General features: G+C 41.4%; 1 protein-coding gene across 2 annotated transcripts in view; it reads left to right on the forward strand.

Moving 5' to 3' along the window:
- UNC5D (unc-5 netrin receptor D) overlaps positions 1-22984 on the forward strand; it is a 527088-nt gene that overhangs the window by 442757 nt on the left and 61347 nt on the right. For both annotated transcript variants that reach the window (XM_055335242.1, XM_055335243.1), the window contains 3 exons: positions 3121-3153; positions 18170-18355; positions 21815-22192. In XM_055335242.1, coding sequence (XP_055191217.1) covers positions 3121-3153; positions 18170-18355; positions 21815-22192 — 597 coding nt within the window. The remainder of the gene's footprint in view (positions 1-3120; positions 3154-18169; positions 18356-21814; positions 22193-22984) is intronic.

A 22984-nucleotide genomic window follows, 5' to 3' on the forward strand; every position in this document is an offset into this window, starting at 1 on the left:
GGGTATTTATTTAAAAAGCTCCCCAGGTGATTCTAATGTGCAGCCAACATTAAGAACCATGGCCCTAATGGATTAATTTACTAAGGGGTTATTTGAATGTGGCCTTGGAGAGAGGTAAAGTGAAAGCAGAGAGGATTTTGTTTGACCAAGGCCAAGTGGATGCATGGCCCAGGGCCTGTGAGAATGATTTTGCAAACAGAATAAAAGAACGTGGAATGTCGGGTTGAGCAGTTCTTCCACAGTATAGTGAGGTCAATGGGTAGACCTCTCTCAAGTTCATGGTAGAACAATCTCTGATATTTCAAACTGGGGAAATGTTTAATGATAGCAGCTTGTTGTCAAGATACTGGTATCTCACAGAATCCAGCAGGACCCAGTTGTGATGCTGATTCCAGGGGGCTGAAGCTCTCTCGGGCACCAGAGGCTCCCAGCCTTTTCTGTTAGAGAATGCACACTGACACGCTGGACCTTAGCAGAACAAATCCTCCAGTAGAGCAGTGGCCTTTGAATCATTTTTTACTCTGCTTTAGAAAATCATTCCACATGCATTTCTATGGATTGTCTTTGCTTATTATTCTGCAAATTTATAGTAGGTGAAAGCTAGGGAGCCCACAGAGGTCTTCTGGTCCTTGTCTTTCTCTTTCTGTATGAGGGACCTGAACTTTCAACTTGTGCTCAGTTTCCTAAAGTGGAAGCTAGGACTGGACACAAGTTTCTTAACTCCCTTCAAGTACCCCTGAAATCCACCATAATTTCTGATTTGGAGTTGTGACTTGTCTCCAGGCAGCAGCAGCAGAAAGAGTCATGTTCTTGCTCTGCGTGACTGGCAATGATGCTCTTATTCATAACATATTGAAATTATATTACTTATAAGCTACCATTTATTGATACTGAACATGTGCTAGCTAAGCTATTGGCTTTATATTTCTCATAACCATTGAAGATGGAAATCTTATGCTAACCATGGGAGTCTGCACTAATCCCACAATGCCACTGCCAATAACAATGACCCCAGAGCTTGGTCAGAGAGGCAGTGCCCCACTCTTCTCTGCCCTTTGTGCCCTTGTCGACTGAGTTTGTCTCATGACCAGCTGAACCCTGGCTTTTTCTGCCCCATTCACTCTTTAGAGCTGTGCCCGGTAGAGCCCTACCACCTCGGTGTTTTAACAGCCTGACGGTATTTGATTTATTTTCTGAGGAGTGGTTCTATATCTCACCTGTTTCTAATGGAGTTTCATTTTGCGACCCAGCATAATCTGCGTTCCTGTGGTTTAGGGGGAAGAAAATGCTGTTAAGCTCAGCTAGAGTCCTAAACAGATGTTCTACAAGTCTCTGTGTGTAGCCTTAGCAATGCATCACTTCCAGACGTCTTGGCCTGGCCTGCCAGCATCCTCTGCCCCTTCCAAATGCTTTCCGATAGCATGCAATAAGCAAAATCTGAAGTCAGGTTAAAGCCACCAAAGCCGTTTGATTCTAATTCTTGGGTGCATTAGCATCTGGACTTTGGGAGGTGCCAACCCGATCTTGGGAAAACCAGCAGCCCTAGATCCGTGCAGGAAAGGAGGGGGGGCGCAAGTGTTGACTGTTTTAAGAACTCTGTGTAAAAATCTGAATATGATCCTATCCCCTTGAGCAAATTATTATCTTTTATGAATATTTTTCATTTTAAAGAGAGCTTTGCTGGAAATTATCCTCTGCCACTTATCCTTGTCTTTATAACAAGGGGAAAACAAACAAACAGTGGTCCCTTTGCAAGAGGGTGACTTACAACTTTTAAAAGCTACTTCCATGATAAATCGATGACAGAACCCACAAGAGCTGTCTTCAGGAAGGCACACTGCAAGGGTTTGCTGTCAGAAGTAGTACTAAGTGCAGGAGCAGGTTAGAGGGACACGCATCTGGTGAAGGATTCAGAATATGGCTGTGTCTCTCTGCCTGGGAGGGGATATGTTGCAGTCAGATAATGTTTATAAAGTTGTCCAATACGTACTGGGCTAGATTTGATGCCATTAAAAACGTAATCCAAAATGACAGTGTCTCCCCCTGCCTGGCTTGCCCTCAGGCAAGTGGAGGAAAGGGACTGTGTAAGGTGACCTCTCAAGGTCCCCTACCATCGTGTGATTCTGCGAATGATGAGCAACAGCCTCAGAGCTCATAGTCTGACCGTGTTCCATCCAAATTCTCAGAAGCAGACTGATAAGAGGGAGGTCACCCCCTGCAAATCTTCTGGAATCCCGATGCAGTGACTAAAACAGAGTCTTCTCAGGTTTCTGTGTCGTGGTGAGGTGGTGTTGGTCTAGGATTGCTGGGGTAATGGGAAGCAGCCTGTCCGCAGTCTACGACAGAGTTAGCCACAGGCACCAAGTCTCAGAGTGATTTACTAGGTTCTCTAGTGATGACAGACAGGGCAGGAGAGAGTGGCTGGAGGGCAGTAGGGAGAAATGATCAAAAGGTCTCACCTGAGCCTGACCCTTCAATGATTTTTCTCTGTCCACTTCACCTGCCTGCTGCACTGCTAGGTACCACGCTTACAAGATGACCTGATCCATTCAGAGAGATGGTACATATCGTAACAGATCAGAGAGATATGAAACAAGCCTCCAACAAGCTCACAATACAGCATCCATCCTCAAAAAAGACGGGCAAATTGCATAGCCTGAAAGTTTTCATCCAGGCTACAATAACTGCTAAACCAAGTAGGATCCCTGTAAATACGTATTCACCAGCTCATTTTTTTTTTCCATCATCACATATAGTGAAATAGCATCTCTTACCTGAGCTGTCTTCTGGCTATAGGAACAGGGGACTCGCTGCAAACTCCCTGCTCTCATCATGCTGATAAGAATCTAGTAAATGCAGCAGAGAGAAACTCTAGTAAGCCTGAGGGAAAAGGAAAAATAAATAAAAGGAATGAAGCAATCACCATAGGAAAATATTGCACAAGAGAAAAATATGAAATTAGAATGAAAAGGAAAAATACGGACAACATAATCCATTATCGTCTGCAAAAATAGAGAAAATGTTTCATTTATAGAGGTGGACATACAGTGATATAGGAAATCTATCTGCTCCATGTAAATTTATTAAATGAAACTTTCTTTTTCTCTTTCTTTCTTTTAGATAAAAAACCTCTTCATGAAATAAAACCCCAAAGTAAGTTATCTTTCCTCTTGTGAATATAATTTATTCTCATATTTGCTGCCTTACTGTTGTATTTGTTTAGGAGCCAAACAAAATTGAAGTTTGTGCAAAAGATCCAGGGCTTTCAAGACTTCTACTCCTTGGGTTTGGAGTCACATATCAGAGATTTAAATCGAAAGGAAATATGCACACCCCTCCCCTACCTCTGAGTAAAAGTAAATCTCTCCTCTTGATGCTGCCTGCCTATAAGTCCATTTCTCTGCAAATGTCATCTAGGATTCTTATTGCTAAGGAGATTTATAGCATTAAAATTAATAAATATTTGTCAGTACAAGCTTTCATGAGAGCAGCGTTGTGCAAGAGCCTGACTACAAGCCTCTCTACCTAGGTGGAAAAGGAGGAGGAGGGGGCACCTGAAATGCAAACTGTGAAATTCATAGCAAGTGGGTGATTAGAAACCAGTATTCCACAGTGAAATCATCAGAAACTAAAAATTTTGGTGTTGGTGCTAGCTTGAGCTTTCCATACACAAACTTGCCTCCTGGAGAGGCTTTTACATCATATCCACCTTACACATCCAGCAAGATTTGGGAAAAGTCACACTGTGAATGGTTGGCAGCTAGGCATTTGACCCTATGGCTTTCATCCCTGGCTCAACTTTTGAACCACCTGGGTTCTTTAGAACCACCTGGGGCCTTTTTAAAAAGCCCAGTTCTCAGGCTGTACCCCCAGACCAATGGAATCAGAATTGGGATCGGTTAGAATTCCTGTTTTGTGTTTGTTAAGGATCTAAAGATTTTAATGCATATTTCAATATATATGATTTTTCCCTTAAAATATAGTTGACAAACAATATTATATACACAGTGATTCAACTTTATGTACATTAGGAAATGATCACCATGATAAGTCTAGTTACCACCTATCACTATATATAGTTATTACAATATTATATAGTGTATTCCCTTATGCTATACTTTAAATCCCAGGACTTAAAATAACTGCAAGTTTGTACCTCTTGATCCACTTCACCTATTTCACCAATTCGCCACCCCTCTGGCAACCACCACTTTGTTCTCTGTATTTATGAATCTGCTTCTGTTTTGTTTGTTCATTTGTTTTTCGTTTTTTGTTTTGTTTTGTTTTGTTTTGTTTTGTTTGGATTCCACATGTAAGGATAGGAATGCCTGGCTTTTTTTTTGTTGTTGTTGTTTTTGTTTTTTTTTTTTTAGAAGATCCTCAGATTCCAATGTGCAGCGTGGGCTGAGAATAACTTAGAAAAATATTTCTCAAAAAGGGGATCAGCAATCATTGCCTCAAATTCTTGGGGTGTGGTGAGAGCTTGTTAAATACACACCACCTCAGAATAGAAAAAATGAATTAGAATCCCTGGAACAAGATGGCGGGAGGAGGGAGGGCCCTCCTGAGAATCTACATTTTCCTATGTTCCTCAAATGATCCTGAAGCACTCAGAAGTATGTAAAGCCTAGGAGGGGAACCTTGAAATAGAAGAGCCTCAACAATACAACTCTTAAGTACAGGAGAGGTAGCAAGCTGCCCAGTTTGGTTTATAAGCTTTTAGAAGATGTCCCTAGCCAGTATCTCCCATTTGAGTGTAAAGTGAATGACTTTTGATCTTTTAAATCCTAGGGTATTAAAATTCAAATAGCTTGGGAGAGCTAATAGCTTTTATTAGCGAACTTCTTTGAAGGAATTAAGATCCTGTGAGGATAGACAGAAATAGGCATCTTGGGACGGGGGTCAGGAGACATGAGAGAAAGATCCGGGAAAGCTGTTACTTCATACTTCGTTATGTTGCTTCAGGCAGGCTTGAGATATAATGGTGGCGTTAACTTGCAGAGTCTGAGGACTTTGCAAAACAACAAAAACAAACTTCCTTAACATTTTCCCCCTGAGGTCCACTGCCCATCAAGTCATTATTGGTACTTAGATAGTGATCCCCTGACATCCTGCTTGGTGATTTTGAACTCAGGAAGGCTGAAGAGGGGGAACCTGGTTGTGAATATGTGTGTGTATATGTGTATGTTGAGGAAGGGAGGAAAAAAATCGAGTCAGTAAATATTTGGCTGTTTGTGCTTGTGTCAAGACCTCAGAGTGACAGCTGGACCCCCCCCCACTGTCTCCGGGTGACGTAGCCATGCCCCCCCACTGGCTGTCATGTGTAGCACCAGCAAGATCATGGGTGTCCATGTGGTGGCCACCATGAGAGTTACTTAGAAATGTGGGGTTTTTTTTTAATTAATTTCATGCTTAGTTTGTGAGTCCTGTGCCATTTTAATTTGGTTACATCTGTACTTCCAGCCATAAACCCCACAGTAGCTATTTCTAGTCCTCAGGGACTCCTGAATTAGTTTTTGCTTGGGGTTCTCACTCATGAACACCATGCTTAATTGCTGGATACTGCAACGGAATCGCTTAAACTGTTTTAATTTGTGATTTCCTAAAAATAAAACCTTAACAGAATCAATGTGATTGCAAAAGGCTCCCAGAGGAATCCAGACAGGGTTCTGTAAGCTGCATGGTTAGGAGTGCATTATACAAATTCAGGCTGTGGTTGTTCAGTGAAAGAGGGGCTTAGTTTAAGACTATATGAATCATCACTGATGCAAAATCAAAGTCAATTATGAAGATAATTGAGAAACAACCTGTTCCTATATATAGCTGTACTCATGATCCTCCACAAGGCCTGGTGGAAAGAAGACATTACTCAGTTCGAAAGCAGTGCTCTGTGAGCAGGCAGGCCAAGGAGCCAGCTTTGAGTTGCAGAGAGGGGTAAAGAGAAAGTGAGGTCTTAAGATATCTGTTGGCAAATCATAATGACAAACTGGGGAAAATATGTGCACTGCATAGCTCATGAAAGCACTTATTGTAAACGAGATAATTTAATCAATTACGTATCCTAATGTACTAAACCGAATGTTTCATTTTCTGCTTCTGCACATCTTAAATTATCTTCAGGTGCTTTATGAGATTTAATCATAGTTAATAGAAACTTCATTACCATCAAATGTGCTTTCAATAAATGTTGTGTAACAATGTCAGGAGGTGCAGTAAAATATAGTAGATTCTGAATGGCAAACACGCACCCCCAGAGTCAGATGGAAAAAGGCTGCCTTCAGACAATGGGGCTTCTAGGAGGCTTGGGGCTGTGGCTTTCCAGAAGGCCATGGGCTCCTGAGGAGAGGCTTGCTCAGCAAGTTCACTGTAGGGATGAGAAGGATTTCGCTTTCCCCTGAAAAATAACCCAGAACCACACACATGGTCTTCTTTCCATCTCCTTTCCACATAGTTTCCAGCAGCAATGCCTGCTAAACACAAATCCCATTACCACTTCCCAAGTCAGCCACCTCCAGGATGGTTCCTGGTGTCTACCAATTACCTTCATCTCATATTTTTCAAAATTGAATTTCTCCTTATCTGCCCTTCTTCTTAATCCAGTCCTGTTTCTCATCTTCTCACATTCAGCCAATACTACACCATCAACTCACTTCCCCATGTGTGTAACTCGGGCAGTCTCTGGGACCCCTCTTTTCCCTTTCTTGTCTCCTGCTCGTTACTCAGTAAATCATTATAATCTGACTGTTCTACCATCTGAACAGATCTCAAGTGCATCAGTATCTCTCCATTTTCACTCTACCCATATCCATCCCTCCGTTCACTCAACAGCTGTTGACTGAGTATGTACCATGTGCTAGGAAGCTGTGGTGGGGAAGCAGTACTGAGGTGAACAGGTGCAGTTTCTGCTCCCACAAAACTTACAGTTTTAATGAGTGGAGATGGATGGGATGCAAACAAACCAGAAAACATATAGTGCTGATGGCAAGAGAAATAAAGCAGGGTAGGGGCTCAGGTGGATAGAAAGGAATGTTGTTTTTGTTTTTGTTTTTTTTTTTTTTTTGGTATAAGGTGTTCAGAGCAGATCTCTATTAAAATTGCACTTAAGAAAAGAACTGAAAAAACAAAGAGACAAGCATTCTGGACGTCTGGAAGAGAGCATTCCAGACAAAGGGAACACCAGATGCAAAGGCTATGAGGTGGGAACTTGCTTGGGGTGTCTGGGGAACAGCAAGGAGGCCAGGATACCTGGAGCAGAGTGGCAAAGGGAAGAGTCCTAATAGCTAAAATCAGAGAATTGGAATGAGAGGGGAAACTGCCAAATGTAGCATAGGCTATAATGACTTTGCCCTTGACTCTGAGTGATATGGGAAGCCATTGAGGCTTAGTCATAGTGATATGACCTAATATTTTCAAGGATAAACTCCACCTGCTGTGTTGAGTATAAGCATAGAGGGTATCAGAGCAGAAGAAAAACCTGTTAACAGTGATCTATTATAACAGTAATCTGTTACAGTAATCTAGGCTGTTAGCATATGGGGGCCCTTACAGTACCAAGGTTCACGATGAATGTGGCTCAGCTTGGATAGACAACATTAGAAACTGAAAAATATAGATCACATTTGGATATCTTTTGAAAGCTGAAAGGATAGGCTGATGGACTGGATATTGAGTGTGAGAGAAAGAAAGGTGTTGGGCATGATTTCAAAAGTTTGACTACGCAGCTAGAAGGACGGAGTTGCCATTACTGATAACAGAGAAAATGCGGTTGGTGTAGCAAATCCAGAGGGAGAAGAATCAAGAATTCGGTGTTACTGATGCTAACTTTAAGAAACTTCTTAAACATCAAAATGGAGAGGTTGAGCAGGCAGTTGAATATATGAGTCTCAAGGTCAGAGGAGAGTCCTGGCTGGTGACATAAATCTAGAGTTGTCGGTGTCCAGATGATATTTAAAGCCATTAGGTTGAAAGAGATCCCCAGCTAATGAATGTGCCTAGAGACAGGAAGAAAGCAGAGGACTGAGCCCTCCAGGGCATCAACATTTAGATGTGGAGGAGGTCAGAAGTCACTGCAGAGAAGACAGAAAAGTAATAGCCAGCAGAGTAAGAGAGAAACCAAAAGAAAAGAAAATGGTGTCCCAGAAGGAAAGTTTAAAAAGTTCAGGACATCTTCATTCCCAACCTGGATTTTCGGTAGTTACCTCCCTGTATCCAGTCTTGCCCTTCATCAATTTATCTGATCTTTCTGAAACATAAATTCTGGTCACGCCACCTGCGGGTTTAAAGCTCTTCAGTAGCTCACCATTAGTGCTAAGATCAAGTCCAAGGTTACTGAATACGTAAATGATGTGTTCTCAGCTTCCTCTTCTTAATCATATCAGCTTCTCTCAGTAGCTGAATCTTTAGGTAAGTTCCACTTGCTGCTTCCTTTATTCTTAAGCCAAATAAAGTGGCTGGGTTTTCTGAATACCCTCTGCCCATTTTCACATGTACATTCTGTTACTTCTGTCTGAAAACTTTCCCTCCACCTAATCCTGAACTTGTTGACCTCAGTCTTCCTTCAGATCCCCTATAAGACCTTCACCCACCAAGCCCTCATTAATTCATCCTATAATTTACCCAGTATCAAACTATTTTCCTAATTCTCTATTTTCATTGCCCCGATGCTGGTCTGGATTCCCCTTCTCAGACAATCCCTGCCTGCAGGTAGACAGGCTTGAGTCTTATTTACTCTTATATCTATGGCATTCACCACCGGCCTAGTAGGTATGAGATGGATTCATGTATGTATTCAAAACACTTGAATTAATGCCTTACATCCTCCTATTAACTCCTCACAAGGCCTTTTATTGTTAAGGTGAAATAAAGTCTGCTTCCAAATATTTTTACTCAGTTACGTAGTAGCTATTTGCTTCTAAATATTTTTACTCATTTATGTGCTAACTATTATACAATTGTTCTATATAGTCTTTTCTCTGTGAAGTGTGAGGGAAAAAAATAAATGTTTCTTCCCCACAGCTTCAATACAAAGTAGAAAAGGATAAATGACTCCAGAGAAGGAGAAGGACACAATCTTGAATAATCATTTATTCTATACCAGACATGAAGTTAAAGCCCAAAACGTGTGCTTTCTGGAATCATTTCTGTCAAAGAACGGCCCAAATGTGTCCCTAAAGTCTAAAAACTAGGTATACCCTTCTCACTAACACCCATATCATTATGTCTTTTGTAAAAATGTACTGTCTCCATCCATATTGGAATGCTCTGGAGCCTGGGAATCACCATCCTTTGGGGGCTTCACAGTGTTAAGGAATGCCTCAGAATTTATGTGGCCCACACTATATTTGGACATTTCTTTTAGCCTATGAAGACTTGAATAGCACTTTGAGCCCATGGAACTGTCTGTGACTTTGGGACATACCTTTACACTCTCAACAGACTTTTAGGCTCTTCTAAGCTAACATTAGACTACTGGTTTCGATGCTGATCTTTCAACCATGCTTTATACATTTTTTTCTTGTAGTTTGCCCATCATTTTTCTTCATCTCCTGCTGATTATTTTTGATTACCTAAATATAGCACTTTCTTCAAATTGCATGACTTGTTTTGTACTTCAGGATCATCCCTACTGTGAATCAATCCAACACATCTATATAGGCAACATTTGTAATTTTCTTACCACTTCCAATGTCCTTATTATCCAATTTTTATCCTAAGTGTGTGCCTTTTCTTACTACTATTTTCAATGATATTGTTGACTCTACCCTTAATGAATGTGATGGGATTTTCTTCATTTCATTCCCCAGAACTTAGCACAGATAGAGAAGGAGCTGATAGACAAGTATGTTCTTCAGCAAGAGAATAACCCAAGTTTCTTGTTAGAAGGTGAATTCACAGGCCCCATCTCTCCACTTGTCAGTATTTTCAAAGATTACAGAGTTTATGCTTTCACTCTTTAGGAGAGGAAATTAAATAAAGTAAAATTATTTTCTCAAGGATTAGAGTTCAAATCCTATTCTTTTTTACTCTATCCCCTAGCCTAATTTGTTCTTCTTATCTGATGGGGAAAAGCACAGTTCTTTTGCAGCCAAAGGGACAGCTACCAGATAAAAAAGAGGACCCTTAAATTTGAATGTCAGGTGAACAACAAATTTTTAGCATAACCATATTCCAGATATTGCATGGGAAATGTACTAAAATTATTCATTATTGATCCAAAATTCAAGTTTAACTGTGTCATATTTTTATTTGCTAAATCTGGCAACTTTGCTGAAAAGGAGGAATATAACATGCCTGAAGGTGCACTATCAAGAAACATTTTATAAAATAAATTCCTTTATTGCCAATTTTGGAAGAATGCTTAAAATTGAAACAGATATTGAGGGGAGAACCTTTCAGTAAGAGCAAAAAATCTGAACAACAACAAAAATTCTCCTGAAGTACAAGGTCTATTGAAAATAGGAGTAATCAGACTTGGCCAGAGAGTAGGGTCCATGTGGATGAGAAGTGGATGAAAGCTTTTGAAAAATGGGTTGGTGCAGAGCATAAAGCATCTTGAGCCATAATATAACTCCCTCCTGGAGCGGACTCAATTCATACTAGAGAGTCGTTGAAAGGTGTTGGAGTGGCAGTACCAGAACTGTGTTTGGGAGGACTAATCCACGTGTAAAATGGCTCTCAGTGACCAAAGACTATGTACGAGGTAAGACGAGACTGTACACTGAGGGTGTCAAGTGCAGTGTCTCCTATTGAAATTGAGATGTGAGATGCACTGGAAATATAACAAGTAAGGTTTGTGAGTGGTTTGGGGGAGGGACTAAATGGGGACGGAATGAGAGATGAGTCTTCAGTCTCACTCATGGTGTCACATTACCTGAAAAAGGGAATTTGAGAGAAGAAAATATTTGAAGAGGTAAAAGTGATGAATCCAGAAGTCAGAAGACAGATTTGTGATGTTAGCACAACATGCAGGTGGTGTTGTCCACAGAGCAGGAAAGAAATGAGGCAGGAGATCTCTAATGGGGAATGTTCGGCATCAAGGAAATCATTAAGCATTGTCTGTGAGTGATTATCCAATTAGACTGGCATGGAGCAAGGAAAGGGACTAAGAACTGAGCTTTCAAGTCTGTCTATAGAACTTTGAGAATGAAAGGTAGTTACTAAATAAGAAAGGAGATGGTAGGGGAATCAAGTTTAAGGAACATTCTTTTTCTCTCTAGAAGAAGGGTTGGCTTGGCTTGGCTACTGCTATGGAGCAGTGGGAAAGAGGAAGACAAAGACATTACTGTTGAGGCACACGTTGTAAACAGCCTTCAAGAAAGAACAGTGATTTGGCAGGAAGACAGATCTTAAAGGGTAGGAGAATATTCAAACATAGAAATCCTGGACTAATTATCATATGGCCTGGCAACAGGTGAAGCAAATGTAAAAAGAAATGAAGTGCATCTCTAGGTTCTGATAGGAAAGACCTACAATATATTGTATGTGGATCACCCCCAACAAAATAAAATACAGTAAAGGAAATATAGTGCAGAGCCTTTAGAGTAAAAAAGATAAGTGAAGGACATTCACATTTTTCCCCCAAAAGATCCCAAAGATACTATCAAGATAACTTCTGGAAAAATGGTAGTTGAAGAATGCATTTTCTCCTTGCATACTGTTTTTATACTTCCTAAAACATTTTCTCACCTTATACATGTATTTTATTTATTCCCTTAACATAAGGGACAGCAGTTAATTGGTTAGAGAAATGTATTAAGAAAACACATATTAAGAACTGTTAAATGTTGGGGCACCTGGGTGGCTCGATGTTTGAGCATCTGCCTTTGGCTCAGATCATGATCCTGGGGTCCTGGGGTCCTGGGTCCTGGGGTCCTCTCCACAAGGAGCCTACTTCTCCCTCTGCCTATGTCTCTGCCTCTCTCTCTATGTCTCTCATGAATAAATAAGTAAAATATTTAAAAAAAAAAGAAAGTTCAATGTTAAAAAAAAAATGCTTTCAGTTCTTTTTAAACAAAGAGCTAAGAATCCATGGGTGTAGAGAAGACCACGCCTTTGAGAAGTTTATCTGAGAGGAAGTTGGAGAAGGATTTGGTGGAGAGGTGATTTAAGAAGACTAGACAGTGTGTGGAGGCAGAGGGCAAGGCTCAGGTGCAGAGGAAAAATTTGAAGATGCAAGACCAAAAGGGAATAATGAATAAGTCCAGGTCTCAAGGGAGGCAAGAGAAGGCGGGATCAGAGCCGGTCTGACCCAGAAGATGAGCATCTCTACAGGAACAGAGAAGAGGGAAGGAAACATGCATGCAGGAGTGGAGGAATTTCGAGTTGTGGGGGAGTGGGCTCACATATGACGGTCACCATGACTTTAGCTGGAAAGATGAGCAGGTGAGCAGGAGCGCTCCTTTTGAACTAGAACAGCACCTGGCACGTAGTAAGCACACTGAAGAATTGGCTATTTTTGTCATTCATTACAACAGTAAAACAACAGTCACCACAATAACAATAATGAGGTTCTTGACAGGAGATTAGAAGAGCCGAGGTGTTGATTGGTTAAGGGGTTATGAGATTCCAAGCAGTGCAAATATAATTGGGATTGTTCACCATGGTTGGCCACGGCTGGCCATTTCAAAGCTATTTTCTGATGTGTTATTAAAAAAGTTACTTTTCAATGACAGCAAGGATAAACCACTCCAACAGTAACTTCTGTTATATTTCACCATCTAATTAAATATTCTGGCACATGACTCTAGCCACAGCACTGGCTGTGCAGGGAGCCAGGGGCAGGTGCTGAGATGGCCGGTAGCTGCCCTTCCAGGGGAGTGAGCACAGCAACAACTTCTTTCGTCTTCCATTTGTTTTGCCTCTCTGTGAATTTCGATGGTGTGGGTTCCTCAGTATTTTACCATCTCTGTTAGATGCCAATTCATGTTGTTGTTTTTTTCTCATGAAATGGTAGCAGTAGTTGTTCTATAATATTTAATGGGAGATAGAATATTCTAGAAAAGCATTTGCTGTACTCCTTTATTTTGTGTCACTATCTAATTATATAAAAGAGATTTTAACCTGATATATAGTTAAGCTCATAACACAAGAATTTAGTTATATTCCCATTAATTAGTGGCAATAATCAGTTTTTCACATGGGAGTCGTGAAAAAGGGCAGAGTAAACAGCCCTTGTATTTAGTCCTTTGGGCACTAGATTGGTTCCTCTAAATGACTAGATGTGATGGCAATTCCTAAAGACATGGAACTTGCTGATGCCTGTTCCTCACCCTAGGAAGTTCACAGGGACTTTCAAAGGCCACTTGCTCCTTCTCACCAGCTTTGACCAAAAATAAATAAATGAAATGACTGCAGACTGTTGTTAAGTCGTGCTGCTTTCTTTTTTTTTTTTTTTTCAGAGATTTTCTGAAAGGAAATTTCAGTCTCCTTCAGAACTATAGTCTCCCTCACACTTTTTTTTTTTTTTAACAACCCTCATTGTTGAAAAGGTCATTTGAATATCTAACCAGAGTCCCAATTGCTACAATAAAAGGCCATGTCCTCCTCTGCAGTCCTTGTTAGAGATGGCAAAAAGTTGGTTACTCGCGTCATCATAAAGGAAGGGTCACTGAGCGCCTACTGTGAGCCTCTTCTCCTCTTGTGACAATAGTCTGTGCATTAAAGATCACCTCCAGTCACCTTACAGCTCTTGCTTCTCCAGGCCAAATGAACCCATCAACTTGTCCTCTCCAGGGTCCCAATTTCCAGCTCTCTATTAATCTTTGCAGCCTTTCTCTGCAGATATTCCACGCTCCTTCCAGCAACGAACCTATTCCACAGTAGTTCCTGACTAATTTAGAATACAAGAGATTTCTCAGTCCATTCTCAGTTTTGTTTTCTCTAAGGTGTAAGATTTTATGCAACAATTTTTTATTAGTTTCAGAGGTAGAATTTAGTGATTCCTCAGTTGCATATATAATACCCAGTACTCATCACATCATGTGCCCTCCTTAATGCTCATCACCCAATTACCCCATCCCCTCCCCCCCTCCCCTCCAGCAATGCTCTGCTTCCTAGAGTTCAGCATCTCTTATGGTTTGCCTCCTTCTCTATTTTCATCTTATTTTTCCTTCTCTTCCCCTACTCAACAGGTTTGTTTTTGTTTTTGTTTTTTTGTACCACATGTTGGGTCCTTCCATGCTTTTGCCTAAAGCTTTTGTGACTCTTGGATCAAGGAAAATGGGGGTGAAAACATAGGAAAGATATCAATAACATATTGATATGTAAGGGTTCATTCATGAAACAAGGTCAGAGAAAGTATCCTGTGCCCACAGAAAGCAGAACGGCATCATCAGTCACAAGATATCGGTGCTTTTGTTCAAAAATCATTGAGAGCAAACAGACCTTCAACACGTGTATGTGAGTAAGCAGACAGGTATAAACATATAATGTGTTAATGTAAAGAGAGTCCCTGCGGTAGGAGTTTTGTAATCAACCTCAGACTGTTGCTGCATTTGGAGACCAGGTAAACAATCAATAAATAGTTGCAAAGATCTGCAAATTTCTGTGGGACATTGTAGAGATATTACTGTTTTTGAAGCGTTTAAAGCAGTTAGAGAGAATGCATTGGCATTCAGATAATTAAACAATAAAAAGCATAATCCAAAATGAGTTCTAGGAACCCTAAGTGATATTGGAATTTAGAAGAACATGGTTGGCAGGGTTGGCTGGATCCTCCAGGCCAGGGTTACTTTCTAGGAGGAGATGGGCCTGGAGCTGGCACCTGATAGATGAGTAGTACCTGGATGCCCAGGGGAAGGGGGGAATATTTTACAATAACCTGCCACACAGAGCCATTTGCTAGCAGTCATCCATCCACCCGACAGGTAAATTACAGTTGAGTTTGGGGTGTAGGGCAATGCAGCAAAGCAGAGCATGGAGAAAGCCATCAGTGCCTGGGTAATGGTAGCCCCAGTCAATCATGTTGTTGGAAAGACTCCTCTTGGGAAGGAGCAGTGGTGGCTTTCAGTGTTTGCATAAGAGTTGAGTATGTGCCTATGTGCATGTGTGCACACATACACTCTGCTTCCACCCTCTTCCCATGAAGTCATAGTGGATGATATGGCACTAAATCTCAGATTCTTCTGGAGCCAGTCCTGAACACACAAGAAAAGTGAATCAACTGTGTTTGTAAGCATGCAGCAATCCCTAGAGGAGAAACCACTCTCCTTTCCTAAAGGACAGATTAGAAAATAAAGAAGCAGAGAAGAAAAAGACAAAAGAATAAGGCGAAGCAAAAGTAGATAGATAGATAGATAGATAGATAGATAGATAGATAGATAGAAGAAAAGAGCGAAGAAGAAGAAGAAGAAGAAGAAGAAGGAAGAAGAAGAAGAAGAAGAAGAAGAAGAAGAAGAAGAAGAAGAAGAAGAAGAAGAAGAAGAAGAAGAAAGAAGCACTGTGGCCCGACTTTGGAAGGGTTTGAGCTGTGGATAAGGATGTCTGATTAAATCTCTCAGTACACATAGATGTGGCTTCAAATACTTGTGTCTGCCTCTGTCAGAATCCCATCACTGCTGTTGGACAAGAAACAAGAATATGTTAATTCACCCCTGCATCCTCATTTCCATGGCATGGTTGTCCCTCAACAAATGTTTGTTGAATAAATGAAATTATTAGATTCTGAAGTTTTTCATTCCCAAGATAGATTGTTCTTGTAAAGTAAATACCACATTGCTTATCTTCCTTTAGGAGTCGATTGACTTCTGGCTTTTGGATTAGACTGTCGCACCAAGTGCCAGGGTGAGCTTTGTAAGGACACAGTGCCCTCCATACGAGTCTCTCTCCCTTCACCCCCGACCCCCATCCCCAAAGTCCCCATACTTATTTTTTTTAATTCTGTAATACAGTATTTCATAGTCAACTTAACTCAAATAGATTCTGCAAATATTCCTGGGAAATGCATTGAACGATATCAAACATTTAAATCTCACTCTGAAGGCATATGTAGGGTCCTTTCCTAAAAACAGGGTTTGTGTCTGAAAAAGAGAATTCTGGTTGTCTGGCTAGTAAGGGGGTGGAAACAAAGAATCAGACAGGCAGACAGAGGAGCAGACACAACCTGTTCCCACTACTTGGTTTCATCTAGAGATATTCATGTCTACAGATGTCCATTTCCAGCAGAAGTAGTTTGTCCTGGTCATCATCCTGGCTTCTGCTCCTGCCTGTTTTAGCACCTTGGAAGCTAACTGGGTCATTGTCTCTACTTTGCCAACTCAGCAGCTGCATTCAGTACATGGCCAGGCTGTTTCTCTGTCTGTGCTGAGATAGAATGAGCAGGTAGGTGTGTTCTCCCCAGATACACCTTTGATGATAGTGTCATCCGTCAGTAGTGCCTGAAGAACTGGCAGGAAGCAGGGGGAAGGCTAATTGGTTTCCATCCACACTTGTCTCACTACTCCTGGTACCCTGGTACTCTGTTGTGTTACATGTCCTCTCTCTACTCTATTACGTCCTCCAAGGAACTTAATTGAATAGAGAGAGGGTGGGAGCCTAAGTGGGACCATAGCTGCCCTTCCCTTTTTCTATGTGACACAGACAGATGCTGGAACCCTGGGGTCAGGTCCCATCACCACGTGTGTGTTTCTGGTTGATCAGAGCAGACCACCACCCAGAAGCCTCCATTCCTTTTCCTTTCCCACCGGGACCACCATAGAATTGGAATTAAAACCTGAGTCATGCCCTGTGTCTCAGCTCTTTGTAGGCTGTTGTGGTTATTCCAAGTGTCTTATAATCCTCTAACCTTTCAGATACCGTTCTTTTGGATGGTTACACTCCCTTACAAATTATTTGTATGTATTAACTGCCCTATTGCTGAACTGGTTCTGCTTGATTTCCTCGTTTGCTCTTTAATTTGGTAGTGCCTTATTTTACAACCCACTAACTTTGTCAAAAATAAATTCGTTTTACCTGTGTGGTTAGTAGTACTCAGTTGATAACATAAGTACCATATTAGGCTGCAGTGAATGCATAGTAAGCACCATGCAATTACAAGGTGAATATATGATAGCTCTATTTTAGCCTCTAAACCCAACACAGGGTGACAGGGTAATTACTTTGGGACCTATTAAGTGTACGCACCCCATCATCTATAGGGAGATGAATTACATAGTTAGCAGTGGCCACCTTCTCCTTCCACATACTTACCAAGATGAAGACTCTTTCAGGGTTGTGTGGTCTTGGATAAATCTCATTTTGAACCGCAGTAGCCATTATGAATGTCTTCAGGAATGAACCACACCCAGAGTGCAACTGGGCAACAAAATGGAAAGAAGCTACAACCAATCTTGGGGGTTGGGGAGACACCCACATTCTCAATACAACTAACGCTCTTATTTTTGCTTTGCCTATGCATTCAATAGGATGGAGTAGGAGAGGTATGGGAGAAACAGCATGTGCCCTTTTAGAGACGAGTCCTCCTCCACAAAAATGTATTAAGTCTAGCATTTAAATGGTGCTAGAAAACATTGACCATGGACATCGGAGCACCTAGGACCAACACCTCCATATCTCACAACAGAAATTCTCTCACAATGACTGTAAATACCCTAAGCTAATGTTGTCGATGTTCTCTTAAACTGAATGATTTGTGCCAAAGCTAAAAATCCCTATTTGTGAGCTCTGGTCTTCTCTCTCTTGACTCCTAGACCATGTATGACCTTCTCACCCCAACCCACTCTCTGTGAATGCATGTTCCCCATGTCATATAGAAGCAGAGCAGTCCGCTCATATTTTGTCATTGTATGTGGATCTCATGTCCCCCCCTCAAATAAAAATAAGATGCCAAAAAAATACTTTGTGGGTAAATATGACTTCTAAACCAAGTAAATTAAGGAGTTGTCTGTTTTTCCTTGAAAAATATTATATTCTTCGCAAAATTGATTCTCTTTAAGATTTTATGATGTGGTAAGCTACCTTAATGCAGTCAAGATATTTGACTAGAGTCCATCTTATTTATACAGGTATTTGAGAAACATGATTATGTGTGAGAGTATAACTTATAGCTAGCTGCATTTGTCATTTTCTCTGAGCAGTAGCTCCAAAAATCCAATAGCATTCATTTGGTATCCCAGGGTGGCTCTTCATCTCTGTGCCCATGTTGGCCATTTAGGATTTTTCTTGTGTCTTTCAGGCATTGAGAATGCCAGCGACATTGCTCTGTACTCGGGCTTGGGCGCTGCTGTGGTGGCCGTTGCAGTCCTGGTCATTGGCGTCACCCTTTATAGACGGAGCCAGAGTGACTATGGCGTGGACGTCATTGACTCTTCTGCATTGACAGGTGGCTTCCAGACCTTCAACTTCAAAACGGTCCGTCAAGGTCAGCGGCGTAGGTCCCCTCAACACCTCGTCCTCAGGACCATAGAGACTACGCTCACACAGGACGCCCAGTGCTCTCCGGCCCTGTGTGAAGGTAGCTCTTGGCACTGACAGCCGCTACCTAATTCTCTTTACATGTTAGGAAACTAGGCTCGGTGGGGTAGTCGGCCTCAGTCCTTGGCTACTAGGAGGGTAAATGGATGTCAGTTTACCATGAGCAGCATTCTTCCATCTTTGATATGGAATAAACTTAGCAAGTTATTTTGTCTCAGATTATCCAACTTTCTATTTTAACAAGCTGGCCCCGAGGAGGACCAACTACTTCACCACAATATCCCATTCATATGAATTATACTCTTTATTAGATAGAGTTATTTGTGTTCTATTTTGTAGAAGTGGAAAAGACTTTAGAGAATCTCCCCTAGCCAGCAGAGGGAAAAAAATGAAGTTCCTAGCCTAAATGACTCTTACCTGTTGCCCAGTCGAGCCAATCTTTTGTTGTAGGAAGAAGGGAATCTATCATGTTGAACTATAGCAAGACTCATTTTCAAAATGGAGTCGTATAATTCTCTTTATATGAACCAAATCTGCTTCTGATTGCAAGATGGAGATGAGCCATACATGGATTTGGGTTTAGAGGAAAAAAAAAAAGGAATTATCTCCTTTTAGAGGGTGAAAATTTTCCACCCTGACCCTTCCTGTCAATATTAACCACCTTTATTTCTATTTGTTGTGCATCTCTACTGCCCATGGCCCTGGAAAAGAACAAGTTTCACTGCTTGGCAGTGATTGAGTAGTGACCGGTTCTGAAGTTGAACCCGAACATGGTAGAAACTGGGAGATGGCCAGTAGAGACAAAATGCTTTCCTGCCTGCTACTCATTTCTGGGCCCCAGAGGTTCAGGTCTGAGCCTGCTTGGCCTCAGAAAGGGACACATCCTGTTAGTAGATATGATATGATTATACAAATATGTACCTAGCTTAATAGATATGATTTAATTAGAAATAAATCGAAAAAAGAACTGATTTTATACTGCATAAGAAACTGGAAATACTTCCATCAAGTAATAAGATCTCAGTATCTCAGACCATACCATTTTAAAACAAAAGAAATACAGTTGTTTCAGAGACAGAGGCTTTGAACTCAAATAGATTAATCCCAAATTACTATATGACGTAGTTCATTGATTATCTTCTCTGTTTCAATTTTTAGAGCTATAAAATGGGGATACTCGTATCCACCTCAGAGGGTCCTCCTGAGGATTAAGTAACCTGGAATAACAAGGATTATAAGCCCTTGGCATATAGAGGGTGCTCAATAAATGTGATGAATAGGAGTCTCTACAAGCTAATGGTTTCCTCTTACTTTGGCACAGGATGCCAGTGTGTTCCGTAGAACAGCAGGCAGCAGATGAGGGGGTGGTTCCCTCGCCTAAACATTTTGAGAATGCTGACTTGCATAAGCTGAAACATATCTCCATAGTGTGGGTCTCCTTAGAGCTTACATTGTATTGTGAATGTCTAAAAGAATATATAGCCTTTCCAAACTTACTTCACCATTTTGTTTTTGTTTTTAACTAAGAATATCCCAAAGCTAGTGATTAAAGCAAAACTCTTTTATTAAAATTCTACTCAAAAAAAAAAATAAATAAAATAAAATTCTACTCTACCATATAGTCATTGTGAAGATACACCTAACATTGATTCTCATACTATTTTCACCTCTGTTGTCTTGAGAGACATCCCTTCTGAGCAAATAAAGCCAGAAGGTGAATGGTGATGAGACTTTTCAACAGAATGCCGTACTTAGAGTGAACCAGGAAGATTTAAAAGGATTTCCAAAGGGAACTGTGGGGTAATGAGCCAACTTTCTTTAAATTGTAGATGGACTCTTATCATAGATAAATATTTGTATAATTAGGCATTTTCTCCTTAAGTTAGACTTAGGTGTAACTCTAGGAAATCTTTTTGCTGCTTCGCTTCACATAAGTGAGAAGGGTCTTTTAAAAGTGGCCAGAAAGGTGGTGAGAGCTGCAGGAGGTGAGGGCTTGAGATAAAATAGCCATGAGACTCAGCAATATGATTTTTCAGGTCTTGGTGGAAGGGCCTGTTCCGAATTCTTTTCAGATGTGACATGGTTCTCAAGTCCTGCTTCTTGCCAGGGAAGGCCATAAACAAGAACAAGGCTGGGACCTATAGAATTCAGTGCCGTTCCATTAAAAAGCACAGCTCCTGTATTGTGCCTGCGTCTTGGCACCAGAGCCTCAAGCATGGAAAAAAAAAAAAAAGCATCATCAAGGAGCCTTTAGATCTACAAAGCCATTTCATCTCATTTTGAACCTCCTCCTCTATGATTTTGGATTCTTAGAGCATCGGCACAAGAGGTGGGAAAAGCCAGGGTTATAGATTTCCTGCTGGCGTTGCTACAAATTATGAGTTAGAAGAACAATAGCGACTAATACAATATGGCCTAGAATTGCTACATTTTCAAAAATATCATACTTTAAACGTTTTGTCAGGCCCCAAAGGAAAACTGTTTAATATGGTTTGGGTTTCAATTTGAGAAGTCACATTGACGGACTGATATGGGTGGGAGGTTTGGGACCGGGGGTTATTTCGTTATTTACTAATAAATGAGATTACTTCATCACAAGAAAATAGCACAGCATTTCTTTTTAATATTTGGCCTAGAAAAAAAAATCGGTTGAGCCCGAACAGATGAAAGTCCAATTTCTCATGTTTTTGTAAAGATTTTTTTTTTTTTCATTTGTTTCAAGACAGAAAGGAAGCCTTTCTAAGCTGCTCTGCCCGTGTGGGGCCTCTTTTCCCTGTCAGAGTGACATATGCGCTATTAGAGCAGACTGACTACTCAGACATGGCGTGATCCATGGGGTCTCCTGACCCTTTTGCTCTGAGGACACATCACTTCCTCTCCCAACTCCAGAAACGGCCCGGGATTCCACGTGAGATGTGCTGGCGCCAGTGCCGCTCTGGTTGTAAACAGCCCTACCTAGTCACCGTGCTGTGTCACCCTTGGCCGTTTAAAAGGAACAGATGTTATTTTTGCTTCCAAACTGGATTGCAAAACATCTTTCCTCCTTTTTATTTTCCTTTAAGCTTCTCTTTGCCAGTTAAGATAATCACATAAACAATAATACCTGAGTGAGTTGCCTGACGGGGTGGCAGGAACACTTGTTTTGAAAAGATGGCCTCCGAGGAGCTCTGGAAGAGGAGCGATTCGGGTCAGCGGCATTCAGAGATCCACTGTGCAAGCCAGAGCTCCTGATCCCAAGGCCCCAGTCCCTCCTGTCCAGCCTGTGAGAGCTGCCATAGATTCTCGGGGCAGCCCTGAAGGGCAGCTGGCAAGGGCACGGATGCTACACAGTTGGCAGAGGCAGAGGTAAGGGGGTCACTGTGACGCCTCTGAGTTTCTGAGTGACAGAATGATTTTCTTTTACCAGGTAACTCCCTGCTCCTGAACTCTTCCATGCAACCAGACCTCACGGTCAGCCGAACATATAGTGGGCCCATCTGCCTCCAGGACCCTCTGGACAAGGAGCTCATGACAGAGGCCTCACTCTTTAACCCTTTGTCCGACATCAAAGTCAAAGTTCAGAGCTCATTCATGGTGTCCCTGGGCGTGTCTGAGAGAGCCGAGTACCATGGCAAGAATCATTCTGGGACTTTTCCCCATGGAAACAACCGCAGCTTTAGTACAATACATCCCAGAAATAAAACACCCTACATCCAGAATCTGTCATCACTCCCCACAAGAACAGAACTGAGGACCACTGGGGTCTTTGGCCACTTAGGAGGACGCTTAGTCATGCCAAATACAGGTGGGTGTCAAGTGTGCGTGTGTGTATTTCTGAGTATTCTTTTAAATGTTTTATGTGTCTGTAATTATGTCTCATAAGATTCATTTTTAAGATCCTTACCATCTTTGCTACTTACGTGGATCCCTAAGGCTCCCTGATTTTTACAGCAAACCAGAACCGACACAGAGATTAGATTTGGCAATCTTCACCTCAGTGTGGAGGGTCCGCTCTATTTGATGCCCTGTTAGAATTGAGAGCCCTATTTGCTAGAAGGTTTTCGTGGCCTCCAGAGCTTAAGCCCCCTTGAAATATATTCCCTAGAATGTGATCTGGAAGCACTAACTGAAAACATTCCTTGACAGGACTGAGAAATACCATGTTTTGTAGCCAAACATGGTTTATACACTAGTAGATAATTTAGCGGAAGGACACCTAAAGTCAAACTTCCTCCGGAAGGGACCTAATAAACACCATCGGTGGCCATAGACCTTGCTTTAATGTTACTTTATGATAAGCAAGAATGCAGGTTCGGTACAGAGCTGTTCTTTTGAAGGCAGACTTCAAGTCCAGGGCTATATCACGCACACAGTTAGTTCTCAAGAATTTTTTTCCTCCTGTTGCTGAGAAGGGAGATTTTCCTGATGTTTTGATAAGGACACATAGGGTGTACAGACCAGACCACTTTTAAAATGGCATCCTATCTATGGATTAGTCTTCAGAGTTGCCATCCAAGACCTAACTGGGTGGCAGGAGAAGGCACTGTCTCCTCTGATTTCTAAGCAATGAGAATTAGGTAGTGCTGTGAGTCATTGC

The sequence above is a fragment of the Nyctereutes procyonoides genome, unplaced genomic scaffold (assembly GCF_905146905.1).
Source record: "Nyctereutes procyonoides isolate TBG_1078 unplaced genomic scaffold, NYPRO_anot_genome, whole genome shotgun sequence".
In the NCBI taxonomy this organism is placed as follows: Eukaryota; Metazoa; Chordata; class Mammalia; order Carnivora; family Canidae; genus Nyctereutes; species Nyctereutes procyonoides.